This window comes from Helianthus annuus, chromosome 15 (genome assembly GCF_002127325.2).
Source record: "Helianthus annuus cultivar XRQ/B chromosome 15, HanXRQr2.0-SUNRISE, whole genome shotgun sequence".
NCBI lineage: Eukaryota > Viridiplantae > Streptophyta > Magnoliopsida > Asterales > Asteraceae > Helianthus > Helianthus annuus.
This window is the reverse complement of record NC_035447.2, coordinates 127,023,274-127,047,344: the sequence shown is the minus strand read 5'-3', so window position 1 is coordinate 127,047,344 and position 24,071 is coordinate 127,023,274. Positions and strand designations below refer to the sequence as shown.

The 24,071-nt window shown below is 40.4% G+C and overlaps 1 protein-coding gene across 1 annotated transcript; it reads right to left on the bottom strand.

Moving 5' to 3' along the window:
• Nucleotides 1-1,919: 1,919 nt before the first annotated feature.
• Nucleotides 1,920-3,089, bottom strand: LOC110907036 (proline-rich extensin-like protein EPR1). The gene has a single exon (XM_022152069.1). It carries the CDS (start codon nt 3,087-3,089, stop codon nt 1,920-1,922), a length of 1,170 nt encoding a protein of 389 aa, XP_022007761.1.
• Between the last annotated feature and the right edge of the window lie 20,982 nt (nt 3,090-24,071).

Below are 24,071 nucleotides of genomic sequence, written 5' to 3'. Positions count from 1 at the left end.
GCTTGGTTCGCAACATTCCCTCGTTTCCATTTCCACTATTTCCTCCTTGTTGGCGGTTTCCATTACCATTCCCATAACCTCGATTACCACCACGCCCAGCACCAGTTCCGGCCCAACACGTATCCTTGGAGTGGCCGTTCTTTCCACATGACTTGCATTTCCTCAATCTGCACTGGCCAGAATGATGGCGCTGGCACGTATCACACTTGGGCAGAGTGCCCATGTAACCTTTTCCTTTGTTTTCGACACCGGTGGTGGCTCTGGCCGGTGTGCTCGACTCACCCTTCTTGCTCACATTACTGGTACCTTGCTTGAAGTTGGAAAATTTCCGTTTGTTTTCACCAGACACCCCACATGAGTCTCTTTCTTCTTTGGTTCAGATACTGAAAACTTGTTCAATCTAATAGCTTCCTCAGTAAGTGCCACACTGAGATCGATGGCTTCCGTGATCGTTACAGGCTTGGACGTGGTAACCATGCTCATGATCTGGAGTGCCAATCCCCAGATGAAGCGCTCAACACGTTTAAACTCGGGCGTAACCATGTACGACACTACATGGGACAAATCGTGAAACCTTTGAACATATTCTGCAATCTTAGAACCTTCCATCCTTAAGTGCCAGAACTCAGTTTCTAACTTCTGTATTTTAGCACGTGAACAATACTTCCTCCTCATGAGCTCCTCCAGCTCATTCCATGATAACGCATAAGCTGTCGCTTCTCCTAAAGTTTGCACTTGCAGATTCCACCACGATAAGGCACCATCCAGAAACAGCCCTAAGATGTAGGTCACTTGTTGCTCAAGAGCACACTTGCTCATCCTTAGGACAGAGTCTGTCTTTTCAACCCACCTGACAAACGCAACAGCACCTCTAGTGCCGTCGAAATTCACGGGCTTACAGTCGAGGAATTGCTTGTTGGTGCACCCTGCACATACGTTTAGAATTTACAAATGGTATTAGCGGACGTGCTAGAAATATCCAAATGTATTGTAATATATCTCAAACGACTTAACATTACCATTAGGTGGATTGTTATTGTCGTTGTTGTTCGAGATATTTCCGCTTGTTTCTGCATGGGAGGCCGCATACTGGGCTATAGCCGCGGCAATTATCCCTTGGCGTTCCGCCTCAGTAGTAGGCATGCGCGGGTCGCGTCTTGGAGGCATCTTCTGAAAGATGATCATGTTGGTCAGGTCATAGTAAGTATAATAAATATGCATATATAGTAACATCCATCAAGCACATAACATCTCATGTTATAAAATCAAAACATATAATTTAACAAAGCATGTAGTGAGAACGTTGCCATTGAGCTTTTCATTAATCACGACCACAATATTGTTTTACATGTTTAATAGTACACCATACATCCAAATGTAATCATAGGGTCACATCACCCTCAAAATACAAGTCAAACTACACATATCATATACAAAAAGTGTGGTCTCTCAAAAGTCTTCGTATGCTGGCTCAATCGCGACTTTCTCACCAAAATGATCGAGCTGCATCAAACCAAAAATATTTATGCTGATGGCGGAGGAGGAGGAGGAGGAAAATGAGAGAAGAGCAAGCGGCGCATGTGCAACCAGTCCTCCTCAAGTGCACGACAGACGCACAACAAATATGCAATCTGCTACTCAGACGTAAAGAAATGAACATCCGAATCAGGGGAAAGCGGACGGGGAGTGTGTGGTGCTGCAAAGGGGGTCTGACAGTGACAAGGCGGACGTGGAGCTCTCTCCAACTCCTGAATACGACGGCTCAGTGTGTCCTGCTATAGCTGCATCGACGCAAGTATATCCTCTGTAGAGTACCCTACATGAAATGGGTGGTACAGGTCAGATAGTGACATAACATGGGGCGTAGTCCACAAAAATGGCTCGCCCGATGGTATGGACGATGGTGCAGTATGGGGTAACTAGGACATGAACGGAAATGATGACGGTACAGGTGGAACGGAAACAGGCGGCTGCCTCGACGAACCCTCCCCAAGACGAGGTGGCGGTATGTCCTGGAGTAATGTGATGAGAAGATCAGTGCGGTGGACGTCAGTGGTGTGTGGGTGGAACAATGGGAACTCAGTGGGTGCGGAAACAGGTGCTACGGGAGGAGTGACAGGTAGCACAAATGGTGGGTAATCATCATCCTCGATCCACCCGTTACGGGTGTCAGCATAACGAGGATCTATGTGAGCGATGAAAGGTGCACGGTCAACCAATGCCGGCACGGGATCAGGTAAAGGTGCATCAACAATAGGATCATCCACCAATGGTGGTGCAACAATGGGAAGATCAGCAATGGGTAGTACAAGGGCTGGTGCATCATCAGGAACAGGGTCATGCTCCGGTGCAGGATCAAGAGCAACAACAGGCTCTGGGACCATGACAGGCTCAGGGTCAACAAGGTCCATATCAAAGTCGGCAGGGATGTCAAACAACGGATCAATGGGAGCCATTGGCACCTCTAAGGGCTGGTCCATATGAATAGACTCGATCTCATGATCAGGTTCAAAATCAGGAGGAAAAAGTGGATCAAAATCGTCATCGACCTCATGGTCAAACTCAAACTCGTGTAACGGACCAGGTGCAGCTGACATCGCTACGTCGGGTTCAACGTCCGGAGAGTGGTGCTGCACGCCCTGGTCGTGCAAAGACGCAGATGCTACAGACTCCAACGAGTCTAGAACAGGCGAGCCAATAGGAGCCTCCTCTACAGGGGCCTCAGCAATAGGAAGGATAGCATCAACATCAATCGGGGCCCCGCCCTCATAGTCGTCCTCAGGGGGACCCTCCTCGAATAGATCAATGTCGTCATCAGACACGACATCGAGTGGCACATCCGCCACGGGGAAAGCAGCAAGTGGAACGGGAGCAGGGATCACCGCAAGAGGTAGATCCCGAGCAGGAATGCCATCAGCAGGCCGAACCTCAACTCCGATGTCTGGCAGAGCGAACGGCTGAAAATCATCGTCATCTGTACTCGTGGTATCTGACGTATAAACATCTCCCTCAGATGGTATCTCATCATCTAACACAACCGCCATGGGGTCCACTGTGTCTGATACTCCTGTGTCGGAAGAAGAAACCATGGTGTCTGTAACACAACCACACATATGCACATATATCAACATGAAATCAAATAAACATGTAAGTCACAATAAAGCAAACAAGTAATTCTCCTAGTCTCCCTAGACTACCCTCCCAGCCTCTCAGACAGAACTCCCTAGCCTCTTAGACTAACTCTCTGGTCTCTAAGACCAACCTCCCAGTCTCTAAGACTAAACCTCCCCAATCTCTAAGACTGAACCCTTCAGTCTCTAAGACTGAACCTCCCTCAGCCTCTAAGACTGAACCTCCCCAACCTTTAAGGCGGAACCTCCCCAGCCTCTAAGGCTGAACTCCCTCAGTCTCTAAGACTGAACCATGAATTTTGAAAAAGAAAGTGTATTTGTGCCTTTTTTTTTGTTTGTAAAAATATTTTGTATCCTGGATCTAGACGTTTAGCGTATGCAATGTAAAAATGTTTTCGTGAGAGCCCTAATGATCATAGTCTAGACTCGAGAAAGATTACTAGTTCGCTATGATCGAGGCTCTGATACCAAGCTGTCACACCCTGGCTTTTACGGAAGTGTGGGTTTATTTTGGTGTGACTTCTTAATACCATAGCACAATCATAACAATGCTATATGAAATTAAAACACATGATGATCATCCATTCATTAAATTTTAAAAGTTACCACAACATCATTGTTTACATTGTCGACACACAAAACAAAATATAACCATGACATAGTTAAAAACGTGTTCATATGACACAACAAAAGGTTTTAACAAAAACACGGTTTAAGACTTGTAACCCGTCCAGGCAAGGGTCACACCTCCTAAACCTGGATGACATCATTATTCCCTACGCAGCTTGACACAATTGCACACTTCGCCAGATCCACTAATTTCCTGAAATACATGTAGTTTGAAAAATCAACAAAAGTTGAGCGAGTTCATGTAAAAGTGAGTATGAATAAACCTTTCATGTACGAATAAAAGTCCCTGGTATGTAGCAATAAGGAAAAAGAGATCACCAATGGGTTGCAAAGCCACTGGTATGTGTGAGAAGGTGCAGGAAAACTCAAACCTAGCAAATTTGTTACCGGGCTTCGGCGGTAAGACACGGTCACCTCTATGGGCCGCCCCGGCCTCACGGGTGTGGGCTCGCTACACCCAAATAGATCTATCACTCTTGTGTCCCTCGGTCCTAACAACGAGGATTAATGGCCTTAAGTGTTGTACCCACCCCTCACATGATCTAGTAGTAAACCCTCCCTATGCTAACCATACCATGTAAATAAATGTTTGTAATAATTGTCGCATGTATTTCACCCCCGAAGTATAAAACGGAAAACAGTAAAGAGAAAAGGGGGACATGAACTCACAAAAGTGTGTCTCCTGAAATCGTACTCAAATCTCTGGTCTTGTCAGCAAATACGACCCCCTACAATGTGCTAATGTTTATTAGACGAACGGGCCGTGCCTTGCCTTTGTATTTACGGGTTTGAGTTACGTTACTTTGTCATTATATCAAGTTTGTCTAAAACATTTTAATTTAAAATATATATATTTTTCCCAAAAATATTATATTTTACTACATAAATTTTCCAAAATATACGTGTAAAAATATTTTTCTGAAATATCACATAAGTTATGTTTTAGCATTTCGTATTGTAATAACAATTGCGTAACTTAAATATTTATTTCGCGAGAGTTTTGGTATTTTTTTGGAGTCGTAATTTTCATGGTATACATAAGTTATATTATTTTACCCTAAAAATAATATAACTAGTTCTCAAAATAAACAAATAATCACACGAGAGTTTTAGTATGAAATATATATTTATCAAATTTTACTTACGAAAATCAACCTCTGGCACTTAGTATTTTTGTAATAAAAATCATGGCGAAGTTTATTTTGAAAACAAGGTTAAAAATATATTCGTAAGCACTTGCTAGAAAAATATTTTCTAAGTCTTGAGATTTTTAGAAAATTTCGCCAGAGTTTCCCCTAAAAACGGAGGTGTCCATGCTATTAAGCATATCATTTTCTTTTCAAAATCAATCAACGACAATCCTTGAATCATTTTTACATCACCAAGAGCAAAATATATGCGTTTCACACTAGTCATGAACTTGATATACCTCGAAAACGCGTAGTAACTTGGTAAGACTTTTAGTAGACCTAGTTACCTTCCGAAACGTATTTAGTTCTTTAAAAATCATTCTCTTAAAATAATTTAGTGTTTACAACTTGTAAGTAATTTTTACAAAAATTTAACTCTTGAACTCTTCTTGTAAATAAAAGCTTTTTACACTTATTTTACTTACAAAAATTATGTAAGAGTATGTAAAAGTCATAAACTTTTAGAGATCATTTCTTGAACTTGGTTTGTTTGCAAAAACCTTTTGTAAAACTTGGATTAACATGCTCATCAACTTACTACTTACTTTATATTTTGTGAAAAATCATTTTTATCAAGTTCATGTCTAGTTAGAAAGTGGTCTTTTTATGTGACACAAACCACTTTCTAGTCTTGTTAAATCATACTTTTACGTATTATTTAACAAGATTCACATGGTGTTTAACACCACATAATCAAGGATCACCATAAAACTAACAACATACTCATGACAACATCAAACTAGTAGCATTTATCATCTTCAAGTAAACTTTTAATGTAAGATTTCATGTAAAGTTTCATGTTCATCTTTTAGTGTTCTTGTTTCTTTAGTGATTTGAACATATTCATCACACTACAATTTTGATCACAAAAGCAAGATGAACAAAGGTGTGCAAGTAACTTACTACTAGCACAAGGCTAGGGTAGAATCTAGTGAAGAAGATGATGACAAAAGATGATGAAGAAGCAAGAACAAGGCTCCTTTGAAGTTCCACAAGTTGCAAGCCTCTTGTATCAACCTTTAAGCTTGAATGGGACTTGAAGATGGATGAATGGGGTGGTGGAAGGGTGGTGATGGTGGCGGTTGGGTGTGAGCCGAGAGAGGGAGGGAGAGAGTGAAGCGAGGCAGTGAATGATGAAGTATGGTTGTGGTGATCTTTGCCCATGCCTTATATAGATATTTCACATATTTTAGTGAGTACTACAAGCAAAGATCTAATAAAATAATACAATATAATCTTAGGCAAGATTTGAGAGTGTGGTGGGTATGGTCCTTGTGACCGAATCGGTTTTAGGGGGGGTTGGTTGTAACTTTTCCAACTAATGAGAAATGGATAGTTAGATTTCAAGTGTTGTGATGTTATATGTTAGTTAGTTGCTTTTTAGTGGGTGTTAGGGTGTTTGGGGATCACGACAAGCCAAGAAATAGTGAAACAATGTGTTTCGCAAAAATTTTGTGTTCCGGGTAATGTCCGGTTATTCGGTTGGATACCGTTCCGTTAAAGTGTTTAATTATTCCTTAAAGTGACTTTTATATATATTTTTGCAACACAATTAATCCTCGTCACTTAGGAAAGTATATAGGACCATTCTGACATATTTTTGCACTTCACTAGTATTTTAAAATGCTAAATTTTATTAATGAGTGCAGAATTCTGCATTTAAAGTGTGTTTTAGTCACTTCCCGGCACTGTAACTATCACCTAGTGACGCAGTTTTATGGTCCTCATTTCCCTACACTCCATACTAGTGTAATATCCTGTCCCTGGACCATACTGGGCCTTACAGACATTGTCTGCCTATTGCTGGCATTGTCAGCATATTTCTGAATTATCCGTTTAGTGTGCTAACTGTGCTTTGTGGATCAAGTATGTCACTAAAGTTTGTGTGAAATATACGGAGTGACAGTATGAAATATAATGCATATGTATGTATGATGCAGAAATCATAAAGCAGTTTGAGTTGTTAGTTGTAATCAAGCACATTCATTAAGCACATAATTAAGATTAATTAATTGTATAGTACCTGTAATTGTGAGGGATGTCACAATAATCATGAGGAAAACAAGTGATTTTAGTGTTATTTGGTGTTTGTGATGAAGTTGTGGTTGTTGAATCTTGTGTGTATGTTTAGATCTATCATGTTAAGCTTGTTAGAAGCTTAGATCTAACAAGTTTAAGCCTGGATCTTGAAAGATCCATGGTTAAACTTGAAGATGAACTTGTGAAACCTTTATGTGAACTTGAAAGATGATTTTTGAAGCATGATCTGGTGTTCTTGAAGTCGCTAAATGTATGTAAAACTAACTTTTGAAACTAAAATCCATGAAAAGTTTGTTAAGGGTTCATCAAGAAGCTTGTTTATGTAAGATTCAAGGATGTTAAGCATGGGTCTTGAAAGATCCATGATGAAACATGGTTTTTAAACATAAAGATCTTTTTAATGAATATAAAAACGGTTTTAGAACATGATTTTCAAGACTTTGAAACCATAAAACTCATGGATGGTTTGGTTAGTAAATTAAAGTTTCATAAAAAGTTTATAAAATTAAAAGAACACTTGATTTTGAAAGATCATGGTATGTAAAGTGTAGATCTAAAAGACTATACATTTTTAGCAAAAATCAAGTTCATCATAATGTTTTACATGAAGTAATTAGTGTATGTTACTTGTGAAATTTGTTAGAAAATTATTTTTGGTGATGAAAAGAAAATAAACACATGTTTTGAAAACATGAGAAACCTCCATTTTTAGGGGAAACTATGTCAAAATTTTTATAAAATTTTGACACTTAGAAAAATATAAGTTTTGATGAAACTTATTCTCCAAAAATTCATCTAAAAATATTTACCAAGGTTTCCTAATTTTATATATGAAATTTCAAGTTAAGAAATGATGATTTCTTCAATTTAAAATTAATATTAAGTATGTATATTTTAGGACAAAATATATATATTTAGGGATAACCAAATTTTGTGCTAAGTGTATATTATGTGTATTATATGTAGTAGTGTATTAGGAACTTAAAAAATATACTAAATACTCCCAAGGAGTATAACTACCAAAATACACATACAAATACATAAGGATACTTCAGTATACAAGTATACAAAATTCCTCTCAAGAAGAGTATATGGACAAATACAAGAAAATATATTTGTATAAATATATTCCACAAACATATGGACTTTGGACAATTTTTGGACATAAATATACATATTTGGACAAATATATAACTATTACCAAGTAATGGAAATTATACAAAAATTGGGTGAATAACAAAAATAAATATATATATTTCTAAGCATGACAAAATATATATATTCCACACAAATCTTAAAAATATATTATTTTTAAGAAATATAATTCCGGGAAGTAATAAAAATCAAAGTACTGATTTTTGGCAAATAATGTAAAATACACAAGTATTTACATAGAAATACAAGTATACTTTCCTAAGTATACTTGCACAAAGATAATATTGAGAATATTATTTAACAAAAAACTTATAGTTATTTTTGGAAAATAATATAAGTAACATATATGGACAAGTTAAAAATGTAGTTTAATTTTTAACACTTATTATGTTGGCAAAGACTACATAAACAAATATATATTTTTGAGAAGTAAAATATATATATTTACAAATAAACAATACAAATTCAAAGTGCAAAGACACGACGTACAGGAAAGACCCGACAAGCAAGGGCATGACCCTCACAAGAGTTGAACATACAAAAGACAAATACATAAACTTAAGATGGTGACTTGTACTTGTGTGATACAAGTCTAGTGACTAACGTACATAGAACACATATAGGTCACGACGCATACAAAAACCAGCCGGTGAAGTTTACGACGCAAGATACACAAAACGGTGAGTTCATGTCCCCGCTTTTAAACATTTTCTTGTTTTCTAAACTTGGGGAAAATACATGTACTGTGGTATGTAGAAACAAAACTAAGGAATGATACTATAGATCATGTCACGAATAGGGTGTCATAAGAACCATTAATCAACGTAAGTCCCAGACCACGGAATAAAATGTTAGATCTAATGGGTTTCAGGCAGCCACACTCTTGGCCACATTTTTACGGAGAGTGATTTTGTGTCTCTAGTCGTGAATCGACAAGTAAAATGCCTATGGTTTGAATGCTTCCTATGTCGTTACATATGTTAATGGCCTTGCAAACCATTAGCGATCTCGATTTCCTTACGTTTACAGAATACTTTTTCAAGTACAAATTACATACCATGATTCTTACAACGAATACTTAAATGTTTTACACAAAACTGCATGAATTCACACCAACTTATGTTGACAATTTTCCAAAACTTACATGCATTTTAGGTAACTAGATGGATGTACGCGCGGTCCCTCTTTGCTCAAGGATGTTATTTATGTTTTCAGTTATCTTGTGTCGAGGCTCTAATGCCACTTTTGTAGGATTTGGTTGTTATATTCCACCTCCCATGGTGACATAATGATCAAAACCTTGATACTTGTTTTTGAAACGAAGTTGTGAACTTTTCAAACAATTATCTTCCGTGTGATGTAAACCTTTAACTTAACTTTTATTTTGGAATGTGAACTATCAATGGCATTGTGGAGTTTGTTTTATGATCATGTAGTATGTTTACCATTCGTATGCAATGAGAACCTTTCAGTATCACACCCTCGTGCTTCCGCCTTAGAAAGGGGTGTGACACCAATAACCATGTTCCACGTCGACTCGTGTTAGCCCTCCACGTCGGTGGAATATCTCTCGCCCACACAACAACGTCGTTGTCACACCCCCAAAATCCACACGCGGAGTACCACCGCTTGGGAGCGTGACTGACCAGAATCAAGCCATCAATCATATTGAACATAGCATAATATAAGTAAATAGTTCGTAAACCCCATTCAATACAATTGATGTTCCAAACCAAGCGTAGTATCAATAGCGGAAGCATAAGTAAATAACCCAAATAAAATCATAAGTTCAAATATTCGAAGTATTAAACATAGTGTTCATGATCCATATCCCACAACGACCCGCTCCTCCAGTGCAAGCTCCATAAATACCTAAGGTCCTGCAAGGCATGCAGCAGAGAGTCAACAACTAGTTGAGCGAGTTCACAGATAACAGTTCAATAATAGTATGGTATGAGTAATAGCAAGTTCGTTCGTTTATATCATGTATCATATTTCCATCGCGGCCTCCCAGGCAGGTGTGCGAAGATATTGGGGGATGTTCATCCCAATTATTCTAGACTAGGTTTATTTGTATCGCGGCCTCCCAGGCAGGTGTGCGAAGGTTAGTAAGTTTAGTTCGCGGCCTTCCAAAGGCAGGTGTGCGAAGATGTCATAGTATCGCGGCCAACCCGTGGCAGGTGTGCGAAGATCAGTTCAATAAGTGTTACTAGTCTAGTAGGTTCGTATTCGTTAAGTTCTACCATCTGAGTATGCACATCAATCTATCAAATCCCATTCCCCACCCGGGAACCCATGCCTTGGCTGTGTGAACTCACCTGGGGTTTGCTCGGTATGCTAAGTATGTGCTCAAAGAAAGTCAATCACGTCCTAGAGTATGCACGTATTCAAATCAGTTTGATTTCATATAGTTCACATATAAGCATCAACAATGATCATCAAGTAGTACACATCACTATTCAACATTACACCAGTCATGCATAGCGTTTAACATCAGTTAGTTAACTCAGTGAACACTTAACAGAATTACATCAGATTACTGTGCAGGTTATCCAGTTCGGCGAAACACATCAATTGGCGAAACACAGGGTTGGCGAAACACATTCTGTTTCGTCAAACCTCCTTTGGCGAAACACATTTTCAAATTCGTCAATCATCCTTGGCGAAACTAATTCTGTTTCGCCAAGACTTCTAATTCGCCAAACAATCACATTCGTCAATCATTCACATTCGTCAAGCATTCAGTTACGTCAACATTCTGATTCGACAAACATTCAGATTCGTTAAGGTATCAGTTACGTCAACATGTCAGTTACGGAAAATCATGCAATCAATCATGGAAACCCTAATCATTCTAGCAGCCGCCTAGAACACCTTCAAGAACAATCATCATACTATCATCAGATAAACGTACAACTATCGTAACCCAGAAATCATAATCAACAAAGTTTAACGACATTAAACCGGCATGAACATCGTTAGTTCTAGATCTACCCATCACGTAATCATATCAATCCGATCAGTTAATAGTATTCCTAAATCAACATCATAATTCGCATAGAAATACGTAACCGACTAGTCATGCATACGAAGCAATATTATCTAGTACATGTACTCACATCCAATTGTAAATCAAGCATACCCAATATGTATAGAGAAATCCAGGAAATCAAGCATAGATGTAACATGAATCAAGGAATCATGAACACATAGATAACTAACCGAGTAGAGGGAAAGATGAGTAAATCGCTAGCGGGTTTCGGGAACACACACACAATTGCCGTCTGCGCACAGGAGTTCTAGGGTTTCTGTTTTGCCAAAAAGTATCGAACATAGGTCTGTGCGTGTGTATATACGCGTTTCACCCTACTGGGCCGAACTGGGCCTTGGCGAAACTGATTGGGCCGGCGAAACAGGATTGGCGAAACAGGTTACCTGTTTCGTCGAATGGTTCTTGGCGAATCATAATCTGATTCGTCGGGGTGTTGTACGGCAAAACACATATGGATCCTTAATGGGTTCTATAGTTTAAGTCTAAGTTTTAAACAAGTTCATACCCATATCATTCATATTACATCAAGTGCACATTATCCATATTACAAGTCAAGCAAGTCAAACAGTCAAGGTCAATGGTCAAAGTCAACGTGCATTAAATACGAGTCAAAAGGTCGAGTTGTCACATTATCCCCAACTTGAAAGAAATTTCGTCCCGAAATTTGGTACGTACTTACTGAGAAAGCTAGATAGGTTGCATCGTTCACTGGTTTTCCTGGGGTGTCACATCCTCCCCCCGTTGATCTGGAATTTCGTCCCGAAATTCCGTGGTAGTAGCTTCAGCCTCAGCAGTGGTTGTATTGGTTTCGAATAACTGGGGATACTTTTCTTTCATTTGGTCTTCGCGTTCCCAGGTGTACTCTGGGCCACGTCGGGAGTTCCAACGAACTCGAACAAGAGGGATTCTCTTATGTTTGAGGACCTTCACATCCCGGTCCGTAATTTCAACAGGTTCCTCGACGAACTGCAATCGCTCGTCGATAGTGAGTTCTTTAAAAGGAATTATGAGGGTTTCATCTGATAAGCACTTCTTTAAGTTCGATACATGAAAGACATTGTGAACTGCCCCGAGTTCAGCTGGTAAGTTCAATCTGTAGGCTACCTTGCCGATTTTCTCAATGATCTCGAATGGTCCAACATATCGCGGATTCAGTTTGCCCCGTTTGCCAAAACGTACCACACCCTTCCAGGGTGAAACTTTCAATAAAACCCGGTCCCCGACCTGAAATTCCAATGGCTTTCTACGCTTGTCCGCTTAGGCTTTCTGACGGTCGCGTGCTGCCGCCATGCGTTGTCGTATCTGTGCGATCTTTTCCGTGGCGTCCACTACGATCTCTGGACCAGTAATTTGACTATCCCCCACCTCTGCCCAACAGAGAGGTGACCGGCATTTACGCCCGTACAATGCCTCGAATGGAGCGGCTTGAATGCTGGTGTGATAACTGTTATTGTATGAGAACTCCACTAAAGGGAGGTGCTTTTCCCAGCCGTTGCCGAAGTCGATGACACATGCTCGAAGCATGTCTTCAAGAGTTTGAATCGTTCGCTCAGACTGCCCGTCCATCTGAGGGTGATATGCCGTGCTCATGTCTAACTTTGAGCCGAAAGATTTGTGCATCGCTTGCCATAGCTCTGATGTGAATCGTGCATCGCGATCCGAAATGATAGAGATGGGCACCCCGTGCCTCGAAACAACTTCTTTGAGATAAACGTCTGCGAGAGTGGAGAACTTATCTGTTTCTTTTATAGCCAGAAAGTGTGCAGACTTGGTGAGTCGATCCACGATCACCCATATGGTATCGTTTCCGCGCTGGGATCTAGGTAAGCCTGTAACGAAATCCATGGAAATTTCTTCCCATTTCCATTGCGGTATCTTGGGTTGCTGAAGTAGACCCGCTGGTTTCTGATATTCCACTTTGACCCTTGCACATGTCAAACACTTGCCGACGTAAGTAGCGATGTGGGCCTTCATGCTAGGCCACCAATATGTTGTCTTGATGTCGTGGTACATTTTATCTGACCCTGGATGTACCGAGTAGCGAGACTTGTGTGCTTCGTCCATCACAAGTTCGCGTAGACCGCCATACAGTGGGACCCAAATACGCCCCGTTACATAGTAGGCGCCGTCTTCCTTTTGTTCCATTTGTTGCCTTGAACCACGTAAGGCTTCAGCCTTTACATTTTCCGGTTTCAATGCTCCCACCTGAGCATCTCGTATCTGTGCAGGAAGACTAGACTGAATAGTGAGCTGCAAAGCTCGTACGCGTCTAGGTATAGTGTCTTTCCGACTAAGGGCGTCAGCCACAACATTGGCTTTGCCTGGATGGTACTTGATAGCGCATTCATAATCATTCAGTAGTTCCACCCATCTTCGTTGACGCATGTTCAAATCCTTCTGCTTAAGGATATGCTCGAGACTCCTGTGATCGGTGTAAATCGTGCACCTGGTACCGTACAGGTAGTGTCGCCATATCTTAAGCGCGAAAACAACTGCTCCCAGCTCTAAATCGTGCGTCGTGTAGTTCCGTTCGTGAACCTTGAGTTGACGAGAGGCGTAGGCAATCACTTTATCCCGCTGCATCAATACGCAACCAAGACCCTGTATTGATGCGTCACAATAAACCACGAAATCTTCCGTGCCCTCTGGCAACGAGAGAATAGGCGCACTGCAAAGCCTATCCTTTAAGTACTGAAAGGCGGTTTCCTGGGACTCTCCCCAGCGATAGGTGACACCCTTCTGTGTCAGCAGTGTAAGCGGTTGAGCGATCTTTGAAAAGTCTTTGATGAATCACCGATAGTAACCCGCCAAACCCAAGAATTGGCGTATTTCCGTTGGTGTACGCGGTGCAGGCCAGTTCCTGATCGAATCTACCTTGGATGGATCGACATGGATCCCATCCCTGTTCACCACATGGCCTAAGAAGTGGACTTCACGAAGCCAGAAGTCACATTTAGAAAACTTGGCGTACAATTGCTCTTTTCTAAGAAGTTCCAGGATCAATCGTAGGTGTTGTTCGTGCTCCTCTTGACTCTTGGAGTAAATCAAGATGTCGTCGATGAAAACAATGACGAACTTGTCTAAGTACGGCTTGCACACCCTGTTCATGAGGTCCATAAATACGGCTGGCGCGTTCGTTAACCCGAATGGCATGACAAGAAACTCGTAGTGGCCGTAACGAGTTCTGAATGCGGTTTTGGAGACGTCCTCATCCCGGACTCTCAGCTGATGATACCCTGACCTCAAGTCTATCTTGGAGTAGTAACTCGACCCCTGCAACTGGTCGAATAAGTCGTCTATACGCGGAAGAGGATAACGGTTCTTCACCGTCACCTTGTTTAGTTCACGGTAGTCGATGCACATTCTGAACGTACCGTCTTTCTTCTTCACAAAAAGTACTGGAGCTCCCCAAGGCGAAGAGCTTGGACGAATAAATCCCTTTTCCAAGAGCTCTTGTAGCTGCTTCGACAGTTCTTCCAGTTCGGTTGGAGCTAAACGATACGGTGCGCGGGCTATTGGTGCTGCTCCAGGAGCTAACTCAATCTGAAACTCGACTTGGCGATGAGGCGGTAAACCAGGCAAGTCTTCAGGAAACACCTGAGGAAAGTCGCGTACAACTGGAATATCCTCCAGTTTCTTTTCCTTAGCTGATGCGTCAGTGACAAGTGCCAGAATGGCAGTGTGCCCCTTTCGTAAACATTTCTGAGCTTTCAAGAAAGAAATGATGCCAACCACAGCACCACTCTTGTCGCCGTGGACTTCGAGAGGTTCCTGACTAGAGCGAGGAATACGAATAACCTTCTCCTTGCATAAAATCCCTGCGTGATGTTGGGATAACCAATCCATACCGATGACAACGTCGAAACTACCCAAAACTATGGGTATAAGATCAATCGAGAAAGTCTGACCAGCTAGAACGATGTTACAACCCTTGATTACATGTGCCGCTTCTACACTTTTACCATTTGCCAGTTCTACGACGTGTTTGGTGTTTAGGGGTGTTGGTGTACGTTTTAACAATTTACTCATTTTCAATGACATATAGCTTGTATCAGCACCCGAATCAAATAAGACAGTAACGTAAATATCGTCGAGAAGAAACTTACCCATAACCACGTTGGGATCATTCACTGCGTCACCCCGACCTAGCACAAAAGCACGACCCCGAGCTTCGTTGCCATTGTTGTTGTTTCCCCCGTTGTTGTTGTTGTTATTGTTCCCGTTGCCCTGATTGTTGTTGTTGTTGCGATTCTGGTTCAACTGTGGGCAATCGCGTTTGTAGTGGCCTTCAGCCCCACACTGGAAACATCCCCGGTTTCCACGCTGTGGCTGCTGCTGCTGGTTCTGTGGAGCTGGCGGTGGGAGTTGCTGGTTTTGGTTTGCTGGTCGCGAGCTTCTACAATCTTTAGCCTCATGGCCCGGCTTGTGGCATCTTTGACAACGTTCCCTGCGACATCTTCCACTGTGGTGTTTGTTGCACCTGTTACACCACGGGTGAGTTCCCCTATAACCACTCTGCCCCTGGTTGCCCGATGATTGCTGATTCGGGCTCTGATAATCGTTGGTGCGACGCTGCTGAGTTTGGGACTGAACCGAAGCTGATCCCTTGCTGGAATCCCCATCCCACTTTCTTTTGTTCTCGCTGGTTGTGGCAGAAGTAGTAGCAGCTGGAGTAGTAGTAGCAGTAGTGGTAGCACTGATGCGTTTTGGCAGTCTGTTCTGATCCACTGCCTGATCTGTGATGCGGTGAGCGAGGCGCTGAATAGCCTGAATGTCGTCAAGATTAGCCGATGTTACGTGGCTCTGGATTTCTGGCGCCAAACCTTTGAGATACAACTCAATACGCTTGTATGGAGGGTCCACCATAGTTGGACACAGCACGGCCAGCTCATTTGACCGTTTAGTATATGCTTCAATCTCTGACCCAGTCATTTTCAGGTTATACAGCTCGTCTTCCAGTTTGTGAATATCTTCACGCGTGCAATACTCTCTCTTGATAAGTTCCTTAAAATCGTTCCAGGGTGTGGCGTTAGCAGCTGCCAACCCCAGAATTTGCACCTGCGCGTTCCACCAGGTTAGCGCTATTCCCTCCAAGGTGCCAGTTGCATACTTGACCTTGCGAGCCTCAGGGCACTCGCACATTTCGAATACTGACTCTAGCTTTTCAAACCAATGGAGGAGTCCCACTGCCCCCTCGGTGCCACTGAAAGAATTTGGAGGACAGTCCATGAAGTTCTTGAATGTGCAGACAGGTTGCTGCGCGTGTTGACCTGCTTGAGCGGCTGCAACTGCCGCAGCAACGAGAGCCTCTAGCTGGGCTTGAGTCATGTTAATTCGTGCGGCCATTGATCTTCACATCAAAGGCAACATAAGTGAGAAAGGTTCGCGAATAGTGCGATGACAGAAGAGTGTAAGCACATAAGTGTTCTCAAACAGTAACAGATAGCGAGCAATAGTAGGGTAAGCATACTACGAGCAAAGTTCTAAGCAGTTCTAGCAAGCAGGTAATAAACATAAACCTTATTACCTAGTATGTCGAGTCTTGCACGTGGAGCGAAGTGTCGTTGTGGATCGTTGAGAGCACTGTTCTGGTTATAGTCTGGTTTTAATAAAAATGTTTTCCCATATTAAAACCAAGTTCTCTATAACCAATGGCTCTGATACCAATCTGTCACACCCCCAAAATCCACACGCGGAGTACCACCGCTTGGGAGCGTGACTGACCAGAATCAAGCCATCAATCATATTGAACATAGCATAATATAAGTAAATAGTTCGTAAACCCCATTCAATACAATTGATGTTCCAAACCAAGCGTAGTATCAATAGCGGAAGCATAAGTAAATAACCCAAATAAAATCATAAGTTCAAATATTCGAAGTATTAAACATAGTGTTCATGATCCATTTCCCACAACGACCCGCTCCTCCAGTGCAAGCTCCATAAATACCTAAGGTCCTGCAAGGCATGCAGCAGAGAGTCAACAACTAGTTGAGCGAGTTCACAGATAACAGTTCAATAATAGTATGGTATGAGTAATAGCAAGTTCGTTCGTTTATATCATGTATCATATTTCCATCGCGGCCTCCCAGGCAGGTGTGCGAAGATATTACGGGATGTTCATCCCAATTATTCTAGACTAGGTTTATTTGTATCGCGGCCTCCCAGGCAGGTGTGCGAAGGTTAGTAAGTTTAGTTCGCGGCCTTCCAAAGGCAGGTGTGCGAAGATGTCATAGTATCGCGGCCAACCCGTGGCAGGTGTGCGAAGATCAGTTCAATAAGTGTTACTAGTCTAGTAGGTTCGTATTCGTTAAGTTCTACCATCTGAGTATGCACATCAATCTATCAAATCCCATTCCCCACCCGGGAACCCATGCCTTGGCTGTGTGAACTCACCTGGGGTTTGCTCGGTATGCTAAGTATGTGCTCAAAGAAAGTCAATCACGTCCTAGAGTATGCACGTATTCAAATCAGTTTGATTTCATATAGTTCACGTATAAGCATCAACAATGATCATCAAGTAGTACACATCACTATTCAACATTACACCAGTCATGCATAGCGTTTAACATCAGTTAGTTAACTCAGTGAACACTCAACAGAATTACATCAGAATTACATCAGATTACTGTGCAGGTTATCCAGTTCGGCGAAACACATCAATTGGCGAAACACAGGGTTGGCGAAACACATTCTGTTTCGTCAAACCTCCTTTGGCGAAACACATTTTCAAATTCGTCAATCATCCTTGGCGAAACTAATTCTGTTTCGCCAAGACTTCTAATTCGCCAAACAATCACATTCGTCAATCATTCACATTCGTCAAGCATTCAGTTACGTCAACATTCTGATTCGACAAACATTCAGATTCGTTAAGGTATCAGTTACGTCAACATGTCAGTTACGGAAAATCATGCAATCAATCATGGAAACCCTAATCATTCTAGCAGCCGCCTAGAACACCTTCAAGAACAATCATCATACTATCATCAGATAAACGTACAACTATCGTAACCCAGAAATCATAATCAACAAAGTTTAACGACATTAAACCGGCATGAACATCGTTAGTTCTAGATCTACCCATCACGTAATCATATCAATCCGATCAGTTAATAGTATTCCTAAATCAACATCATAATTCGCATAGAAATACGTAACCGACTAGTCATGCATACGAAGCAATATTATCTAGTACATGTACTCACATCCGATTGTAAATCAAGCATACCCAATATGTATAGAGAAATCCAGGAAATCAAGCATAGATGTAACATGAATCAAGGAATCATGAACACATAGATAACTAACCGAGTAGAGGGAAAGATGAGTAAATCGCTAGCGGGTTTCGGGAACACACACACAATTGCCGTCTGCGCACAGGAGTTCTAGGGTTTCTGTTTTGCCAAAAAGTATCGAACATAGGTCTGTGCGTGTGTATATACGCGTTTCACCCTACTGGGCCGAACTGGGCCTTGGCGAAACTGATTGGGCCGGCGAAACAGGATTGGCGAAACAGGTTACCTGTTTCGTCGAATGGTTCTTGGCGAATCATAATCTGATTCGTCGGGGTGTTGTACGGCAAAACACATATGGATCCTTAATGGGTTCTATAGTTTAAGTCTAAGTTTTCTAAACAAGTTCATACCCATATCATTCATATTACATCAAGTGCACATTATCCATATTACAAGTCAAGCAAGTCAAACAGTCAAGGTCAATGGTCAAAGTCAACGTGCATTAAATACGAGTCAAAAGGTCGAGTTGTCACAGTCGTGCACACCGTGAGGGATGGTGTGGGAAGGTGGGCGTTGACTGACAAGAACGCCGAGAAACGACATCCACACCGTATTGTCTCACGCAATCAATTTTCATCGTTAGATCATTAAGTTCATGACAATCAGATAACTTAACTAGTTAAGAAATTGTCGCTTTTAAGTAGTTTAAAAATGTACATTTTTGGGTGATTATCGTAAATATGTATGTATTTGAGCGTACACATACAAATGCACATCTATTATCTATCTATACTTTCTATAATAGGAGAAATCCCATGACATAAGAAAAGCTGATGTGGCAGCCATAGTGGCTGTCCAACAATGCTTTTCTTATGTCATTATTGCATCATAAGTCTTAATTTAAAATCACTTTAAATTTCAAACCACTGCCCTACATTCAAATTTCAAAGGTCTGGCCCACATTCAAAGTTCAAAGATTCATTCAAATTTCAAACTTCTGATGTTTCATTAAAATGGAGGGTAATTTGAAATTTAAAACTTACAGAGATATGTAATTTGTATTTAATGCCATCGAGCTTCAATTCTTCTATCTTTCATATATCCAGAGTCCCATCTTTCAAAATTCAAACCCAAACCCAATATCTACTCCATCAGAAACCCTACCAACGCCAATTCATCTTCCGTTACTCATCGCGATGGCCATGGCCTTCTTCTTCCTCTTCCAATCGATTCCTCATGAAAGCCTAAATACAATCTTTCATGTAGACGCCACAAGATGAAGATACCTTAAGATTGAAGACACCACAATCTTCCCATGAAGACACCACCAATCACTAAAACATACACATTCTCTCCAATCATTTGTATAACAAAAATTCCATCCCATTCTTCATCTGATTCATCCAGCTCTTCATCTAGCGGAATGATCGACGATATGCTTATCGCAGGGACACAGAAGGCAATTCAGTATTTGCGAAAAGAAGTCGAATCGTCTACAATGCGTACCAGACAAGCGCCTCTTGAATGAGATCGGTTAGGTGCTCATGAACGTTTAATGCGTGATTACTTTGATGAAAATCTTTTGTACGACGATGCACAGTTAGGCGTCGGTTTCGTATGAGCCGTCGTCTTTTCTTAAGAATTTCTAATGATCTTGCGGCCCAATATCCATTTTTCACACAAAGAGAAAGTGGTAGTCGCAAAATTGGTTTCTATGGAATACAAAAGTGTACTGCCGCAATTAGGCAACTTGCATACGGCACAGCGAGTGATGCGTGGGACGAATATATAAGGATGTCAGCCAGAAGTTGTCTTGACTGTCTTGACTGTCTTGAAAATTTTTGTGAAGATATTATTATTATTATTATTATTATTATTATTATTATTATTATGTTCATTTGTAGTTTATTAACACTATTATATTAGGTGTTAATTTTCTTTACGGGAGGAAATATTTGAGGATGTCGACCGCTACCGACGTTCCATTTTTATACGAGGCCCATCAGCGGATACACGAGTTTTCTGGGATGTTGGGTAGTCTTGATTGCACGCACTGGGAGTGGAAGGCATGTCCAACCGTTTGGAAAGGGCAACACCATCGTGGTGACCACGAGGGTCCTAACCTAATACTACAAGCGGTCGCGTCTCAAAATTTATGGATTTGGCATGCATACCTTGGCATAGCCGGTGCAAACAATGACAACGTTGTTTTACAATCTTCTAGTCTTTTCGACGATGTCATAGATGGTGTTGCACCAAATACTTCATTCTATGAAAACGACGTAGAGTATAAGTATGGGTACTATCTTGTCGACGGTATTTATCCGGGGTGGGCGACGTAGGTGTAAACTCTTTCGTGTCCAGATGACGAGAAAAGGGTGTATTACAAAAAGAAACAAGAGTCAGCAAGAAAAGATATCGAGCGAGCTTTCGGTGTATTAAAAAAGAGATGGTTTATCATTGCCCAACCGTCGAGGATACTTGAAAAGAGTAAAATGAGAAACGTCATGTATACGTGCATCATCTTGCATAACATGATATTTGAGGACTCGGGAAGAGCGTTTTGTGTGTGACAACTGGCACAAAACCGGTAATTTCCGTACACTTTAATTCTTATTTAGTGACTGCAATTGTGTGCTTAAATGTCAGTATCGACTGAATACATGCTAAGCAAGTGAATTCATGCACGTTGTATACTACTAAGTATTGCTTTAAGCATATCGAGAGCGTTGCGTCAGAAATACTAGTAAACTCACCGGTAAGACACAATGTGTCAACAAAACTGCAGAAAGCAGTCAGACATTAGAATTAGGGCCTAGGTGTAGGTCCAACGACAAGAATACATTAAAACCCAAGAAGGGTTTATGTATAAACGTTACGAAAGCTAAAATACGCACTAAAAGGCACCCGAAACGCACTTTAAGTGCAGAATTTTATTAAATTCAGCACAACTCAGCTTTTAACAACGTAAATATTGTGCGGAAATGTCGTTTTATCATCCAGAATATTTCCCTAAGTGATGGGAATTCCTTGTGTCACTAAAAATAACACTAACGACACTTTAAATGCTTATTAAGCACTTTAACGGATCAGTATCCAACCGAACAACCGGACTCTACCCGAAACATAAAAATAATGTCAATAACATTGTTTTCTTTTTCTGAGCTAGTTAGGGTCCCCGAATACCCTAACACCTGTCACAAGACACTACATGCTAGTAACCAATTTTTAAATCTCTAACTTAACTAACTAACTTAATCATTTAGTTGGAAACCAACTATTAACTCACCCCCCATAACCGAACTCGGTTAGAATGAGGGGACACCACCCCACAATTTTTGAATATTATATTTGGGATGCTTAATATCTAGGAAACATGTTATATAGTGGTTAAAACCACTAACTAGTCCTATAAGTAACTTGGAGGGTAAGAGTTCCATAACATTCACAACACGTAACAAAACTTGATCATCTCTCTCCTTTCTCTTGAACTTTCGGCCGAAACCATAGGCACCACCACCACCACTTTTCGATTTTGATTTTGCTATTTCAAGCACATACGAGGGTGAAGGATCATGTATAAGGAAGCTCGGTGCTTACGGTTTGCCAAGGACCTCACCACAACGCTATTAACCACCTGTTTTTCGTCTAGTTTCTTCCCTAGCCTTGAGCTAGTTGTAAGTGCTTCTAATCACCTTCTTGATCTTGTCTAAAGTGGTTAATAAGAGAATTGTCGGTTGAAAATCATAAACACTCAAGAACAAAACTAAAAGTCTTGTAAAATGATGAACAAAGTGGTTAAAGAATGAATATTGGTGTAAAACTTGTTAAACTTGTTTTGTTATGATCATTTTGTGTTGTTAGTTGCTAGTAGTAGTTCGGATCGTCATCTAACCCGGCTAAGTCATGTTCATAGAACATGGACTAGTGTATGTTAAAGTATGAAAGGGGCTAGATGATGAACACTACTACATAATAACATGAACTTGTGTAAAAGTAATTTTTCTTGTAAAAAGAAGTTCTAAACTAGTAGATCTAAAGATCTACAAGTGGTATTTTCGAAGAACCAAGTATAAGTATATGATGAAATCATGTTTTAAGGCCGGATCTTTCATAAACAAAAGATGTTTTTGTGAACAAACAAGTGTGTAGGCACTTGTGTAACGAAGGTTTTATCAAAGAATTATTTTTGTAATATTTGACCTAGAAGTTGTAAAAATGTATTTTCTTCAAGAATAAAGATCAAAGGAACCGACTTTATTTATAAAGATGGAAAGATCTACTAAAAATAATGGAAAGTTACTACACACTTTTACATAACCCACAAGTTCATATGTTTGCGATTTATGTATATTTTAACTAGTTGATGTTGAAATATTGTTTGTTGATGTTGGGAAAATTATTGATTAAATTTTGAAAAGAAAATGATACGCTAGAAAGCATGGCCACCTCCAGTTACAGAGGAAACTCTGGCGAAATTTTTCTAGAAATATAACACTTGGAAATATTTTTACGACAAGTGTTATGAATATATTTTAACTTGCTTTTCCAAATAAATCTCGCCATGACTTTGTTACAAAATTTCCAAGTGTCGGAGGTGGGTTTTCGTAAACGAAACTTGTTAAATATATATCTAGAATATATATTATTTGATCACCAACTTTTGTGCTAAGTGTATATAGTTTGTGTTATACGTGCTAGTGTATTAAGACCTAAAAATACACCAAATACTCATGAAGAGTATAAACATAAAAATACACTTACAATATACAAGACACATAATTCGGGTGCAAAGTGCAAAACACGAGATACTTATATTAATTTTTGAGAAAATAATATAAGTAAGATACTTAGTTAAAAATATAAAATATTTTTAACACAACAATACGAATACAAAAGAGAGTGACTGTACTTGTGCGACGCAAGTCTAGTGACTAACGTTAAGAAAACGCGTATAGGTCACGACGTTAATTAAGCAAATCCGGTGAAGTTTACGAGGCACAGGAACGCAAAGTTGTGAGTTCATGCTCCCCTTTTTCTTTAATTGTTTTCAGTTTTATAACTTCGGGGGTGAAATACATGTACAAATATTACTATGTTTATAAATGGTATGATAACAAGAAACACACTTGGTGAGGACGAGAACCAAGTATGATGTGATATGAGAAATGATACGAGAAATCGTGTCACGAATAGGGTACCATAAGCACCATTAATCAACAATATACCTAGACCGCAGAACAAAAGGTTAGATCTAACGGGTGCCGGGCAGCCTCACTCTCGGTGAGGGCGAGAATCGAGTAGTGCTTTTGTGTCTCAGAATATGCCAACTAGAAAAATGCCTAAGGTTTGGTGACTTCCTATGTCGTGTCACATGTTAATGGCTTAGCAACCCATTCACAATCCTGATACTTACAGGAATACTTTATTTACATAAAATTTCATACCATACTAAAACTTGATTTAAACATGGGTACGTGGGGTACACAAGTAAACTTGAATTATACTCATGGGGTACACATGAAAACTTGATTTATATATGAAAACTTGGTTTATACATGACACAAACTATGTTTTCATACAAAGTATACAAACGTGAAATACAAAAACTGCATGAATTCACACCAACATTATG

What these genes read in the sequence shown, in the direction of transcription:
- LOC110907036 (XM_022152069.1), bottom strand. Translation starts at nt 3,089, where the DNA reads ATGGTTTCTTCTTCCGACACAGGAGTATCAGACACAGTGGACCCCATG.